The sequence below is a fragment of the Pelodiscus sinensis genome, chromosome 1 (genome assembly GCF_052426305.1).
Source record: "Pelodiscus sinensis isolate ZL-2025 chromosome 1, ASM5242630v1, whole genome shotgun sequence".
Classification (NCBI taxonomy): domain Eukaryota; kingdom Metazoa; phylum Chordata; order Testudines; family Trionychidae; genus Pelodiscus; species Pelodiscus sinensis.
The window spans coordinates 90,406,473-90,422,442 of NC_143052.1; the positions used below are offsets into that span (position 1 = coordinate 90,406,473).

The 15,970-nt window shown below is 50.0% G+C and overlaps 1 protein-coding gene across 2 annotated transcripts in view; it reads left to right on the forward strand.

The window, feature by feature from the left end:
- Positions 1 to 7,224, forward strand: part of LOC102462423 (cytochrome P450 2D15-like) — a 33,793-nt gene extending 26,569 nt beyond the window's left edge. For both annotated transcript variants that reach the window (XM_075935760.2, XM_006120510.5), the window contains 3 exons: positions 2,479 to 2,666; positions 3,370 to 3,511; positions 6,013 to 7,224. In XM_075935760.2, coding sequence (XP_075791875.2) covers positions 2,479 to 2,666; positions 3,370 to 3,511; positions 6,013 to 6,191 — 509 coding nt within the window. In that variant the 3' untranslated portion in view covers positions 6,192 to 7,224. The remainder of the gene's footprint in view (positions 1 to 2,478; positions 2,667 to 3,369; positions 3,512 to 6,012) is intronic.
- Positions 7,225 to 15,970: the final 8,746 nt, after the last annotated feature.

Below are 15,970 nucleotides of genomic sequence, written 5' to 3' on the forward strand. Positions count from 1 at the left end.
TGAGCTTACAATGGCCGTCCTGGGTCAGACCAAAGGTCCATCTAGCCCAGTAGCCTGTCTGCCAACAGCGACCAACCCTAGGGACCCTGGAGGGGATGGACCGAAGACAGTGACCAAGCCATTTGTCTCCTGCCATCCCTCTCCAGCCTTCCACAAACCTTGGGCAGGGACACCACTCCTACCCCCTGGCTAATAGCACACCATGGACCCAACCTCCATGACTTGATCTCACTTCCCTCTAAACTCTGTTCCAGTTCTAGCCTTCACAGCTTCCTGCAGCAAGGAGTTCCATGGGTTGACTCTTTGCTTTGTGAAGAAGAACTTTCTGTTACTAGTTTGAAGCCTGCTACCCATTCCTTTCCTTTGGTGTCCTCTAGTCCTTCTTTATGGGAACTAATGAAGAACATTTCTGTATGCACCCTCTCCACCCAACTCCTGCTTTTAGAGACCTCTATCCTGTCCCCCCTCCGTCTCCTCTTTTCTAAGCTGAAAAGTCCTAGTCTCTTTAGCCTCTCTTCATATGGGACCTGTTCCCAACCCCTGATCATTTTAGTTGCCCTCCCCTCTCCCACCTCCTTTTCCCAGTCTCCCCCAGTTTTGTTCAAGAAAGACAGATTCCATTTTGGAAGACACGTTATCTTTATTTTGTACATCAAGAAGAGGGGCTAGGGAAGGGTAAGTGGAAGGAGGTGAGGGAGGAATGGGGCACGAGCCCCCGATGGGGAGGACTGGGCTGGCTCTGCGGGCTTCTGGGGGTGGAAGCTCTCCTGCATCCCCCCAATTGCCCCCTCTCCGCAGATGGCAGCCTGCGGCAAGTGCAGCCGGGCTGATGGCCGAGTGCTGTGATGTGCCCAGTGTGGGCACTCAGGGCACTCCAAGCCAGGACTGCTTTGCAAGCGGGGCACCCCTGAGAACTGTCTGTCCGGGGTGGGGCTCGGGACCCTTTAAGCACAGCCCTCGGCTAGCCTGAGACAGCATCTCCACGCTCTAAGTCCTCCTCTGATGCCCTGCCGGCACTGCTTCCGGCCATCCTTAAGCCCGGTTCAGGGTCCACTTAATGTGGACGCGCTAGTTCGAATTAGCAAAACGCTAATTCGAACTAGTTTTTAGTTCTAGATGCATTAGTTCGAATTAGCTTAGTTCGAATTAACATTGTAGTGTAGACGTACCCATACATTTGTAGCAGGAGTGGGCTATAATTTTTGCCAGGAGCTACTCCAAGAATTTTGTCCAGTGATCATGGGCCTCACTTTTCTATGATGTTAATGGAGGAGGTGTGGAGTTTGGGATGGATTTGGGTACAGGAGGGAGCTCCAGGCAGGGGGTTGGGGTGCACAAGGTGATGTGGGGTCTGGGAGGGAGTTTGGGTCCAGGAGGGGGTTCTGACCTGAGGTAGGGAATGGAGTACAGGAGGGGGTGCGAGATGAAGGCTTTGGCCCTGGCTGGGAGGCACTTACCAGAAGTGGCTCCTGTCTGGCAAGGCAGCAGGTCACTCAGGGAGGCAGGCTCAATGCCATGGTGCCCCACACCACTCAAAGCATCTGGCTGCTGCTGGCAAATGTGTCTCTGTGAGCTTCTTGAGGGGAGGGGAGCAGTGGATCTCTGCATACAGAGATCCACTGCTCCCTCACACCATGTGGCACAGAGAGTGGGGATATAAGCGAGTAGTCAACTACCCTATAACCCTAAGCTAATCAGGTAGTCGAGTTAACTTCTCGACTACTCGCTTTCCCACCCTTCTTTGCTGCCTCTGCCAAAACAGAGCCACATCCCTCCACACACACTTGTCAGCCACTCCTCTGGCGGGGGACCATCTGCATGTTCTCCTGGTCCTCTTCCTCCTTCACTGTCCCCCACACAAAGGCCAGCGTCCTCCTCAAGCTAACTCGCTCCTGCTTATTCCCCACTGTTGGTTGAGGATCTCTTTAGACATGAAACTAAAAGAATGTTTCAGTTGATTTTAGTGGATCAGGTCCTTCGTAGTCTATTACATCTACTCTTGTTATACTCCCTGCTATACATAATGGCTGCGTCTAGACTGGCATGATTTTGCGGAAATACTTTTAACGGAAAAGTTTTTCCGTTAAAAGTATTTCCACAAAAGAGTGTCTAGATTGGCAAGGATGCTTTTGCACAAAAAGTGCTTTTGCACAAAAGCATCTGTGGCCAGTCTAGATGCGATTTTGCACAAGAAAGCCCCAATCGCCATTTTAGCCATTGGGGGTTTTTGTGCAAAACAGTTCTTCCCTGTCTACACAGGCCCGCTTGTGCAAGAATTCTTGCACAAGAGGGCTTTTTCCCGAGCGGGAGCATGAAAGTATTTGTGCAAGAAGCACTGATTTTGTACATTACAAAGTCAGTGCTCTTGCGCAAATTCAAGCGGTCAGTGTAGACAGCTGCCAAGTTTTTGCACAAAAGCAGCTGCGTTTGCACAAAATCTTGCCAGTCTAGACGCACCCAATGTTTCTGTGTTTCCAGGAAAAGTCCATGAGGAAATTGATACGGTGATTGGCAGGGATAGGTCTCCTGAGATAGAGGATCGAGTGAACTTGCCTTACACCAATGCTGTGATCCATGAAATTCAGCGTTATTGTGATACGGTTTTTGCTGGAGTGCCTCGCACAACATGCCGGGACACCGAAGTTCAAGGCTTTTTCATCCCTAAGGTACAGCACTTGTGACCCCTGGAAAATGCATGCAGCCCATCTGTAGATTGTTAGCATACTTAATTACTTCGTGCCTGGCCGGTTATGAAGTGTGCTATTCTAATGGACTCGGACCTCACAGCCAGCTGTATTTCTGCCAATAGATCCAGCTGTACAGATTCAACTCAGTCTCATTATACATAATTCATTTGCTTGAAAGTGTAGGGAGATCTCTGGAGTAGGAGGAAATTTTGTTCTGCTAATATATTAAAGGAAGTTGTGATGGGCTGCCTGCCCCACACTGGGATCTCAGGGCGCCTTAGAGAGGCTGTGCAGGAAGCAGCCAATCACAGAAGAGCTGATAGGAGAAGTCAGTTGGGGCCAGGCAGACCCCTATAATCAGAGCTACAGTACAGAGCAGCTGGAGTCATTCCCTTGAGCTTGAGGAGGGAGGAAGTCTGACTGCCTTGTAGATGGAGGGCAGAAAGTACTCCAGACAGCCATCAAACATCGTTAATACCCAGGACAGCCAACAGGAGGTGCTGCAGTAGTGAGTCACACCCCGTCACAGAAGTAGAAATTTCATTTACATACACAAACCTTATTGATAGGCAACAGAGAACTGCCTGGCTTTGTGTTCACTGTAGATTATAGTAAAAGGAAGCCTAAGGTAAAGTTGACATTTAGCTTGTTTGTTTTATGGGATGTTAATGGCAATGTTTAGGGCACCATCATTATCACGGCTTTGACCTTGGTGCTGAAGGATGAAACGGTTTGGGAGAAGCCTCACCAGTTCTACCCAGAGCACTTCCTGGATGCAGATGGGCAGTTTGTGAAGCGAGAGGCCTTCTTGCCTTTCTCTGCAGGTAAGTCCCAGGGGAGGAGCAGCTGGGAAAGGCCATCCCTGTGGAAAGGAGTCGCAGATGTCTTTCTCTTTAAAATGAATAAAGTGCAGCAGTTCTCATGCTGAAGGGCATAAGCCAAATATTAACTGCTCGTTACGGGGTCTCTTGAACTTTCCCTAGAAATATCTGGCACTGATCACTGTCAGGGAGAGGATACTGGAGTAGATGGACCAGAGGCCTGTTCCAGTGAGGCAATACGTGCATTTCTGGCTATCCAGAGTTAGGTGTTTGTGGCCACCAATGCTATATTGCTGAAGGGGAAAAGGAGAAGATCCTTTGATGTAATTCATTGTTCCTGGGTGGGAGTCCTGCTTCTTCAGTGACTTAGAATCATAAAAAAGTAGGTCTGGAAGGGACGTCAAGAAGTCGTCATGTCCAGGCCCCTGCCCTGTGGCAGGACCAAGTAAATCTAGACCCTCTCTGACCGGTGTTTGCCCAACTTGTTTTTAAACACTTCCAGTGGTGGGGACCGGGGCCCCAGAACAGGGGAGCCATGGTTCCATCACTTTTTATCAGATGTAAAGGTAAGCAGGAGGGAGGAAGAGGAGGAGGAGGAGAGTGAATGGGGGACAGGGTTCTGGGGGGAAGAGACCAATGGTGCTGACTTTCTGATTTCCTTTGGGGTGCTTGACCTCTGCTCTGCCCCAGGGCCTGCCCTTAATCCATCCCTCAGTGAACTCCACCCACCCTCCTCTTTCCACTTCCGCTAAACTCCACCTTGCTCCTGCCCCGTTCCACCTCCTCCCCCAACTGTGCCTGATCTTGCTCTACCTCTTCCTGCCCTGCTCTCCCTCCTCCCCCAACACCTCCTGCTGTACCTCCCCCTTGCCATTCCTGATGGGGACTCCATGACCTCTCTTGGAATCCTACTGCAGAGTTTAACTACCCTTGTACTTAGAAAGGTTTTCCTTGCATCTAACCTAAATGTCCCTTGCTGCAGCTTAAAGCCATGACTTATTGTCCTGCCTTCACATAGAACACCATTGATCACCACCCTCTTTAGAACACCTTTTAACATAGTGGAAGTCTGTTTTCAGGTCAGCCCTCAGTCTCCTATTCTCAAGACTATACAAGCCCACATTTGTCAACTTTTCCTCCCAGCTCAGGTTTTCCAAACCTTTGGTCGTTTTGGTTGATCTCCTCTGGCCTCTTTCCAGTTTGTTCACATCTCTCCTAAACTGTGGTGCCCAGAATTGGACACAGTTCTCCAACTGAGACCTCACCAGTGCCAAGCAGAGCAGGGCATGGCCTCCTGTGTCTTACATACAACATGCCTGTTAATACACCCCAGAACCACATTAGCTTTTTTTGCAGCTGCATCACACTGATAATTCATATGTAGTTTGTGGTCAACTATGAGCCATAGATTCTTTTCACCAGTGTTACCACCTTGACAGTGATTCCTCCACTTGTTTGTTGTGCATTTGAGTTTTCCTTCCTAAGTGAAACACTTTGAATTAGTCTCTATTGAATCTCATCTTGTTGAATTCAGTTCTCCAAATTGTCAAGGGCATTTTGAATTAAATCTGCTCTTCAACAGGTGCTTGCAATTTATTTCAGCTTGGTGTCACCTGCAGGTTTTATAAGCGGACTCTCTAGTCTGTTTTCCAAGTCAGTAAGGAAAATATTGAATAGCAAAAGACCCAGGACTGACCCCTGCAGGACCCCACTCGATATACCCTCACAGTAATGACAGCAAGCCATTGGTAACTACAGTTTGGCTATGTCTACACTAGGTTTTTTGAAGAAGAGGCAATGCAAATGAAAAACTCATTAGCATTTTCTTGCACTTCATTTGCATTATCTCTTCCAATGCTTTTTGCGCAAGAGGTTTTTGCACAAAAGCTAGCAGTGTAGACGGATCCATTTTGCGCAAAAAAACCCTTTTGCACAAGATCCTTATGCCGCAATAAAGGAGGGATACAGATCTTGCGCAAAAGATTTTTTTTGTGCAAAACAGATCCATCTACACTGCTAGTTTTTGCGCAAAAACCTCTTGCGCAAAAAGCATCGGACGAGATAATGCAAATGAAGCATGAGAAAATGCTAATGAGCGCTTCATTTGCATTGCCTCTTTCCACAAAAAAAACCTAATGTAGACATAGCCTTTGAGTGTGGTCTTTCAACCTGTTGTGCACCCACCTAGACCACATTTTTGTAGTTTGCTTATAAGAATGTCATGCAGCACTGTGTCCAAAGCCTTACTAAAACCAAGGTATATCACTTCTTCTGCTTGTTCCCATCCATTAACCCAGTAATCCAATCAAAGAAGGAAATTAAGTTGGCTCGGGATGATTTGTTCTTAATAAATCTGTGCTGTGTATTCCTTATACCTCTATTATCCACCAGGTGCTTATAAATTAATGGTTTAATAATTTGCTCCAGTATCTTTCCAGATATTGAAGATACTTATTTTGTTTTGGGGTCTCCGTCTTTCTCCTTCCTTACTCTTTCTTTTATAGGTCGCCGTATGTGTCTGGGGGAGCAGCTGGCCAGGAAGGAGCTGTTTCTCTTCTTCACAACTCTCTTGCAGCATTTCACTTTCCAAATCCCAGAAGTTCACCCCAGGCCAAAGGAAGATGGAACTTATGTCCTCATACATTCTCCAGAGCCCTACAAGCTGTGTGCCATCCCCAGATAAAGTGTTCCAGACCTTGTGCTGCCAGATCTGGACTGATCTGAGAGAAAGCTTTCACAGGGGAGCCAGTTAGGAAATGCTTCTTTTAGACTGAAATAATTGTACTTAAGTTTTTTGACGTTTGTAAAGATTTTATGGCAGAGCCTGAATGGCACATAAACTTTGGATTCAAAATGCCAACCAAACTACTCGGTTATTACAATCTTTGCTATATTACGTAAGAAACAAGCCCAACACTTCTGCCCTGGCCTTGCACCACGCCTGAAAGCAGCTGGCATGTACAACAATGACTCCATGTGCTGCCCTTCATCTACAGTACTGAGCCCACATCTTCTACTGGCCAATGTTCACCATTACTGATCAATGGGAGCTGCAGGAATGGTGTCTGCAGGCAAGGACAGCATGTGCTCTGCCTCTCTCAGGGGCTGCAGGGGCAAGCAGTAAAAAAAAAGAACAACCCCCCACGTGTGTGTTGGGTCAGGAGATGAGAGTAAAAGACAGTGCGTTTGTGAGAATGACAGAGATTTGCATTGTCAGGCTCCCTCCATCCCCTTCACTCTGTGTGGAAATGGGGTACAGAAGTGAGGGAAGGGGGGACACCCTGACATCAGCGCCTCCCCTCTTTTCCCTCCCACACCGTGCACAACAAGCAGGAGGCTCCCAGGGGGCAGCTCCAAGTCAGAGAGCAGAAGCAGCATGACAGTGGGTGAAGGGGCAATTGAAGTACTGTGCTTGATAGCTTCCTGGCCAAAACAGTCAGGATCACCTTTCAGAAGCTCCAGGATCTACTGGTAGATCCCCATCTACTGGTTGGTGACCACCGGTCTACATGTTTTGTTAGTCTTTAGAGTGCTGCTAGACCATTTGTTGTTTTTTAAGTTTTTCCTGTTATCTACTTAAAGTCAATACTTCCCTGGCACTCTTTCCTTTTTCTTGTGACTCAAAAACATAAACTATGAAAATACTTTAAAAAAATAGATAGCGCTCCCTATCGGATCTGTGTCATACATAAAAGACAGAGAAACTGGAAACAATATTCCTCTTCTTCCTTCTCAGTTCCTCATTGTAGTCTTGAGTGGGCACTTGTCTCAAGAAGAATAGCTAACATTGGATGCATTAATAACAAACCAAGATGTTGTCTACACAGGGCAGCTTGGACAGTTATATTAGTATAATGAAAGTACTATGTAGAGTTGTGCACGTGTCAAGTTGTACCCTAGCAGTGAGTGCAACCCCCTTACAACTCAGTGGAGAAATGGGCGTGACAGTTATTCCTGAGAAGTGTGAGGGATTCTACAATGCCAAAGCTTGAGCTCTGGGACCCTGTGATGGGGAAGGATCTTAGAGCCTAGGCTTGAGATCAACCTCAAATGTCCATAGCACAGTTAAATAGCCCCCAAAATCCCAACTCAGCTGGCACTGGCCAGCCATCAGTTTTTAACTGCAGTGTAGATGCATCCCTAGAGAACCAGCAGAGACAATGAAAAATGTAGTTGTGCCTGCAAGGTTATTTGGCAAAGTTGACCGGACAGCAACAACGTTTGCATAGGGTCCTCCGGGCGGAAATTTGCAAAGGCTGCAGGAACAGAAAAGTGTTTTCATAGTTAGGAGATGAGAAACCTGGCCAAGAGAGTGTTCTGCCTGTGGGAGGAGGGAACATCTGAAAAAGGAATGCCCCTGCCTATGTTGTAAGGAGACGGTTTAGCGCCCCACGCATTCTAAGAGCAGGAAGAGAGGTGCCTGACTTTTTTCAGTGGGGAATTAGGTATGTAAAGAAGTGTTTGTCCTCATAAGAATAATAAAAGGAAAAGGCAGGTTGACAGAGAGGAACAGAAGGGAGTTGTCACATGAAAGTCATATGTGGGGCCTGCAGCTTAGCAGGCCTAGGATGGAAGCTTCCATCCCTGCTGTACCTAGCTTAGCATAGTGTGGGACACTGCAAGCACAAACAGCAGCTGGACTTTATCAGCTCTAACCCGGGCCTTGAGCTGGGAAACTACGAAGCGGTTAAACAAGTTTGACCTTGGTCTCAGCCCATAAGCGTGATAAGAATGGCATTGAGCCAGGTACGTGCACACCCAGTAACAACTGGGCTGTGTCTAGACTGGCCAGTTTTTCCGGAAAATCAGCTGCTTTTCCGGAAAAACTTGCCAGCTGTCTACACTGGCCGCTTGAATTTCCACACAAGCACTGACTTTCTACTGTTTGAAATCAGTGCTTCTTGCGGAAATACTATGCTGCTCCCCTTCGGGCAAAAGTCCCTTTTGCGCAAAACTTTTGTGCAAAAGGGCCAGTGTAGACAGCTCAGATTTGTTTTCCGCAAAAAAACCCCAATCGCGAAAATGGTGATCGGGGCTTTTTTGCGCAAAAGCGCGTCTAGATTGGCCAGGGATGCTTTTCCGCAAAAAGTGCTTTTGCGGAAAAGCATCCTGCCAATCTAGACGCGCTTTTCTGAAAATGCTTTTAACGGAAAACTTTTCCGTTAAAAGCATTTCCAGAAAATCATGCCAGTCTAGACGTAGCCCTGTAGTATAACTAGTGTAGGAAACCACACAAGCTGGTCCCACGTGTGGTCCCACCACTAGTGTCATTCCAGACCTTCTGGGCCAGGGTTTGCTGCATGTCATGTAGGATGGCCAGGTGCTCCCTCATGAGGTCCTCGTGGACCCTTGTGCGCTTGCGGCTCCCCCGGGATTGGGCGCTATGGGATCACCCCAAAGCGACAGCTGGTCCGGCTATAGAGAATAAAGAGGGAGAGGTGGTCAGTCATTAGTGCAGACACTGTCCCTGAGGCCGAGCCCTCCTCTGTTAGCTGCGAGCAACAGTCCTCGGTCCAGAAGATGGGAAGGTCCCAGGAGCAAGGCCATGTGTAGCCTGCGCAGTGGGCCCTGCCTCCCAGGGGCCTTGAGGTGCCCAGGGGACCATGCTTCCCACTCCCCCCCCCCCATCCCATGGACAAGCAGGCAAGGGCAGTGTCCAGACACAGTGGGATCTCATTGGTGGGAGAGGGACCTGGAGCAACCTGGCCTTCCATGAGGCCCACACGCACACCTGCACCTGGCAGTGCTGTCCACGGGAACAGGTGGTGCCTCGCACAGGCAGGCATGCCCATGTACTGTGTGCGGCACACCTCAGAATAGTGATAGAAATGTAGCCGTGTTAGTCTGGGGTAGCTGAAGCAAAATGCAGGACAATGTAGCACTTTAAAGACTAACAAGATGGTTTATTAGGTGATGAGCTTTCGTGGGCCAGACCCACTTCCTCAGATCAAATAGTGGAAGAAAATAGTCACAACCATATATACATACCATATATACACCTCAGTCTGCCTGCTCCCTTGTGCCCAGCCTCCTTCCAACGGTGGCTGGTTGTGGGAGGGTGTCCCCCCACCCAGGGGTCAGACTTGTGTGTGGCCTCCCCTGAGCCTGTGAGCAGAAGCCTGGGGGTGCTCCAGGGCTGCCTCCTGAGGCTGCGTGGCACAGACTAGCACTGCACGTAGTTCCATGTGCACACAGTGCAGCACAATGTCCAGTCTGAGTGACAATAGCATCCCATCCCCTCTGCGCCCACCTCCCCTGCCCCGTGTGTGTGTGACAAACTGAGAGCACTCGCCTCATGATCCCTCCCCACCCTCAGAGGATGTCTGTGAGATATCCAGGGCCTAGGGTACTGGCTGCAAGGTAAGGGTGACCGTGCTGGCCAGTTCCTCCTCCTGCAGCTGCTCATTGTCCTCCTCCTCCTCTTCTTGTGTAGGGAGCTCTGGGTGGGTGACGATGGGCATCTCTAGCCGGAGTCCACCACCACGGGTGGAGAAAGGGCTTCTCCACTCCCCAGGATTTGGTGGAGCTCCTGGTAGTAGGGGTAGAAGAGGGGTTCTGCCCCGGAGCAAGAACTGCGCTCCTTGGCCCTGGGGTAGCCCTCTTCTAATGCACAGGGGGAAGGGGAAGGAGGTATCCCCTCACGCCCAGAGCCTCAGCCATTCGTCTGTAGATGTCAGGGTTTTGCCTCTGGGAGTGGAGCTTCTGCAGGGTCTCCTCCTCATCCCAGAGCGCCAGGAGGGACAGTATCCCTACCCTGGACCAGGAGGGTGCATGCCATTAGGTGCCCCTGGCCCATGGGCCCAAATGTGGGTGGCAGTCAGAGCTGTGTGCTGAGGCGCAGCTCCCAGGCCTGACTTCTTGACACAAGGTTTGTCTCAGGTGCCTGCAGCTTTAAGAGCTGCCAGGAGACAGGACATATATGGCTACGTCTACACTGCAGGCTTTTTGCACAAGAACAGCCATCTACACATAGGCATGCACAGCACATTTCATTAGGGTGTGCACCCAAAGAATTTTTTTTAAATGTATTTTGACCCCCATTAGCCGCACCCCTGACCCCCAATTGGCCACACCCCCTGACTCCCATTAGCCACACCTCTGGAGGTAACACTCTGGGGGCAAGATGGGCACATAACCAGAAGTAAAAGGTGTCATGTGACCCCCTCTAAGGATTTTTCCCACCATCCTCCTACCAACAGGGATTAATTTGGCTCTCACCAAACTCCCCTCATGCAACTATCCTGCAGTTGCATTAACCCAATGTGTGTGACATTAACTCGGCGGCAGAGAGGCTGGGGGGAGTGTTCCCTCAGAGTTTCCTCCCATGAGCAGAATTAATTTTGTGTTGTGCACCAGTACTGAGTTCATATGGCTTGTTTGCATGTGCCACTGTGGCACCCAAGTTATTAATAAATATCTCATAAACCTCTACCTTTTCCCTCTGCTGCCATGTCTCCTCCCCTTGCTCCATCATCTCCTCTGGTGCCTGCTGCCCTCCAACCCCTCACCTGCCTCTGCTGTCCTGACTCCTGCCCTTCTCACTGCCCTCAGCCTTCCTGAGGCCTGCCCCCCTCCATCAGCCCTTCTCTGCCCCCTGTGCCCACTCTTCCAGTAGCCCCACTCTGATCATGTGAAATACCCCTTCTCATCCCCTCTCCTAACACCTCCCGCTACACACCTGCCCTGCCTCTCTCCTCTGGTGCTGGTCCCTCCCCTGCAGGTGTCTGCCCTTCTGCTTCACCCCCAGAATCCCCTGGCACCTGCACCTTCCCTTAGCCCTGCGTGCTCCTGGTGCCTCCCCCTTCCGTCACCACCCCTGCCCCCTTTTTCCCTGGTGCCCACCCCCTCACCACCCTCTGCCCCCATTCTCCTCATACGCGTGTCCTCACCGATGCCTTGCTCCATCCCTGCCTTCCTCATGCCCACCCCTTCTTTCAAGCCTTCTCCCAGCACCTCTCTCTTCCACATCTAGCCCCCTTACCCTCTCCTCTCCCAGCATCACCCTGTCCCCCCTCCCACTGACACCTCCCCTCCTGCCCTTTTCCTCATTGTCTCCACTTGGCCCCCTGGCATTTGTCTCTCCTCTACCCTGTCTGTTGGTGCCTTCCCCTTTCTTATCCTGACCTGTCCCCTCCCCTCAGCACAAGCCCCTTCCTCTCCCACCCCTTCCTCTTTTTTCCCCCTTCCCCTCCCATCCCATCCGTTACCTTACCTTCGGCTTCTGCCTTCCTATTTGCGGGGCTGGAGTCAGAGCCGGCCCAAGCTACAGGCCGGCCGGGCCCTAGCCTGGGGCACCTCACGGGCACCACGCCGTGCTGCCGGGCCAGGCGGGGGCGCTCCTGTGTGCCTCAGGGGCACCGCGCCGTGCTGCCGTCCTGGGCAGGGGTGATCCCAGGCGCCTCAGGAGCGCTGCGCCGTGCTGCTGGGCCGCGTCGTGCTGCCGGGCCGGACCGGGCCCAGGGTGCAAAAATGGCTCGGGCTAGCCAGCTGTGACATAGTGTGGGTACCTTGCTGGTTGCTAGGCTTGCGTTGTGAGTGACCTCCACTGGCTGCTGGCTGCAGCACAGCCCAGCAGGGCAGGGGATGAGTCATTATGCAAGGGGGTTTCAAACCTGTCTGACCAGTGATCTCCGAGGGAGCGGAACAATGGGTAGAAGGGGAGTGGAGCTCTGGCTGGAGGGCAGGGCTGGAAGAGAGTTAGTTTCTGTCTGGGAGCATGGAGGAGACAGCCTAGGGAAAGGGGCTGGAATTTAGGGGCCCAGCCTCCCCCATCTCAAGGGGGGGCTGAGGCATCCTAGGCCTGCCCTGTAACCAGATTACATCTGTGCTGTGCTATATCCTGGAGAAGCAATAAACTCCCTCTATTCTAGTGGCTGGTGGAGTCTGTTCGTGCCATTACGGGGGTGCAGGAGACGGGAAAACCCCAAGGCGCCATCACACCGACCCGAGACATTAGGGTGTGCCTGGGCACACCCGGCACACCCCATGTGCACACCTATTCATCTACACTGCATGTGCGTTCTTGCGTCTACACTGCATGTGCGTTCTTGTGTCTACACTGCATGCGTATTCTTGCGCAAGTAAATTTACCGTACAGCGTCGGAAAACAGGGCTTCTTCCAGAAGAATTATTCCTCTCCCCACGAGGAATAAGCCCTCTTGCGCAAGAGCTCTTCCAAAAGAAGGCAGTGTAGACAGGCAACATGAATTTCTTGTGCAAGAAACCCCTATGGTTAAAATGGCCATCAAAGCTTTCTTGCTCAAGAGAGCATCCACTCTGCCATGGATGCTCTTGCGCAAAAGCACATCTCTTCCACAAAAGCACATGGCAGTGAGGACACGCTCTTGTGGAAGACCTTTTGCACAAGAACTTTTGCATAAAACAGTTCTTGTGCAAGAAGCCTGCAGTGTAGATGTAGCCATAGAGTTCTGAATAGTCTGGACGGAGTGGCCACCCAGGCACCTGTGTTATTTCCTGGAGGCCTCTTCTTTCAAAAAACCTCCCTCTTCCGTGTCCATATACTCCTTTTTCTGAAAAAGTATTTTCAGAAAAAGTCTTCTTCCTCATAGAAAGAGGTTTACTGCTGTGGGAAAAATTCCTCCATTCTTTTGGCTTTCTGTTGAAATAACACAATAGCAAACAAGTATTTTTTTCCAGAAAAGCGGCTGGTTTTCCAGAAAAATGCTGCAGTGTAGATGCACCCAAGCTGTGCAAGAGCTAACCTGTGTAACTATGAGACTTCTTTGTTATGACTCAAGTCCTAGCTGCAGTGCAACTGTTTATCACAAGCACTTATAGCTTGCTTCATGTTATTAATTCGGTCTTTTTAGGGGTGGGGACCCTGTCTGTCTCTGTAGAACGCCCAACACAGGAATCGGAACTGGGACTTTAATTGGGGCCTTTTTGTGCTGACACAATTAAATGTAATAATTATTCTTATTACAGGACACTCACTGTTTTACAAATACATGGCAGCTGTCATTGAGTGAGGTATGGTAATCCTGCCGTTTGCTTCAGCCTGTAAACCTTTCCTTTTGTTCTTCATTTGTCCTGTCATCCAAATTTATTTATTTGCAGTGATATGCATTGGTTCAATGTAATATAGCTGGTCAGATTTGTGAAAAAAATGGTGGTTTTCGTGAAAAAACATGAATGTTGCCAGAATCTTAGGGCATGACCTAATAAAGATTTTTCAAATAGAGGGCCATTAAACAGTGTGACAGGGCATATCTGCTCTGCACTGAAGGGCAGCGAGTAGCCTGCGCTCAGCTGGCTGAAAAGGCCCCTCCCTTTCAGCCCTGCTGGGCATGCTCCCAGCGGAGCCAGGGTATAAGAATTCAGGGAACCCTGCAGTTGGGGCGGACAGCTGGGAGAGCAGGAGCTCAAGCTGCGGCTCCGGAAGGGTTCCTTCAGCAGCTGTTGCCAGAGCCGCAGCTGCCCCCGGAGCAGCATGCACAGCCGCAGCTGTCCGTGGGGCAGCACCTGCAGCCGCCGCCCCAGGAGCAATGCCCGTAGACGCTCGGGGAGTAGCGTCCACAGCTGCAGCCACAGCCTCGACCAAGGGCCGTACCCAGTAGGCGAGCAGACTACGTAGACGCCAGAGTCGTAGGAAGCAGCCCAGGGCGGAGGATTAGCTTCCCGGCTCGGTGTGTATTGGCAGGAATCCCCACCCACAGGCAGTAGCTATTGTCTCTGCCTACAGGGCTCTGGGCTGGGACCTGATGGAGCGGGAGGGCCTGGGTCCCCTACCCCCCTTTTCCCTACCCTGGCCAAACCGCTCCCTAGCTAGGAGAGGCTTCCCTGCAACTAGGCCTCAGGGCTGTAAGTCCCCGGTAGGGTAGCGGGACAGATACTTTTGAACGTGGCCAAAAGGCCATAATTACCCTAATAGAGGGGCCTGGATTGGTGACTAGGCCTCAGGGCCGTAACTCCCCTGGTAGAGGGGCAAATACTTTTGGATATGGCCAGAGGGACGTAATCACCCCAAGATAGGGACTTGGCTTACAGACAAGGACTCACCTCACGGTCGTAATTCCCTGATAGGGGGCCTAGTACTTTTGAACGTAGCCAGATGGCCGTAAATACCCTACTAGAGGGGCAGATATGTAGGGCCATTAGCTGCAGAGGTGGTCATAGTGTCAAGGGGGTATGTGCCCCTCGACAAACACAAAATTACATTTTAAATGTATAAAATGCTGTGCCTCAAAAAGACTGAATGAGCAGCTTAGATAAATATGCAGCTGAAAATGAATTATGAAAGTTTTCCACAGACTTCAATATATTGAAATCACAAATTGTGCACTGTGTTTTTTTTCAAGGACAGCTGCAATTTGGCTTTGGAGAGCTCCCTTGCAGGAAGTTTGCTGAACAAGGGGAGTTTATTTTGCTTGGTAGGCTCTGTTAATGGCTTGGTTTTATCTTGCAATCTCTTCTACACACGTGGTATAACAATGAGACAGTTATAGAAGGGTCTGCAATATCTTTGGTGTCTAGTTTAACTAAGTCTATGCTCTTTTCAGAGAAGGGGGTTGCTTAAGTCTTCTACGGCCTCAACCAGCACTTTGACATGTTGTGCTAAGGAAGCCTGGACCACCTTTCACCTGTTTTGTGTTAGACCCTTGCTTTGCAACAGCTTCAAACTCTCTTTTCAATCTGCCCACCTCTGGTCTTGCTTTCATCCTCTGGATATTGTGATAGACCAACAGTGCCACGATCCTCTTTGATTATGGCATTATTTTGCTCATGAGCTTTGGAAAGCATGGTTGCAGAGAAAGTGTGCTATGTCTGACAAATTGTGATGTTCCCCTTTTGGGACTTTCTGGCTGTGTCGGAATGCAGTGTGTGAAAGCTTACTTTAATTGAGAGGTAAACCCTCACCTAACAAGTGAAATTAGTCTAATCTAAGGCAAAGGAACAGAGTCACAGCTTTCTAAGGCACTCAATATAGAGACCAAACTAGGCCTCGCAGATTGATAATATGGGGTCAATAAAGAAGCTCCAGATGAAGTGTGCTATGTCAGAACTAGATCATTTTGGGGTTTTCTAGTTTTTGCTTATCCCGTGATGTGTCAAACCCCATTGTGACCTACCAGAGTACAATCCAGACTCATGAGCCACTGTATCACCCTGGCCCTGCAACCTTGGGTGCCTTATAGTGCCTTGCTGAATTAACTCCCACCTAGGCTATTCACAGGTGGCCTTCCCGCATGTAAACCCCACGGCTACGTCTACACTGGCCCCTTTTCCGGAAGGGGCATGTAAATTTCACCAGTCGTCGTAGGGAAATCCGCGGGGGATTTAAATATCCCCCGCGGCATTTAAATAAAAATGTCCGCCGCTTTTTTCCAGCTTTTAAAAAAGCCGGAAAAGAGCGTCTACACTGGCCCCGATCCTCCGGAAAAAGTGCCCTTTTCCGGAGGGTCTTATTCCTACTTCAAATTATACATTGTCAAATGATTCCTT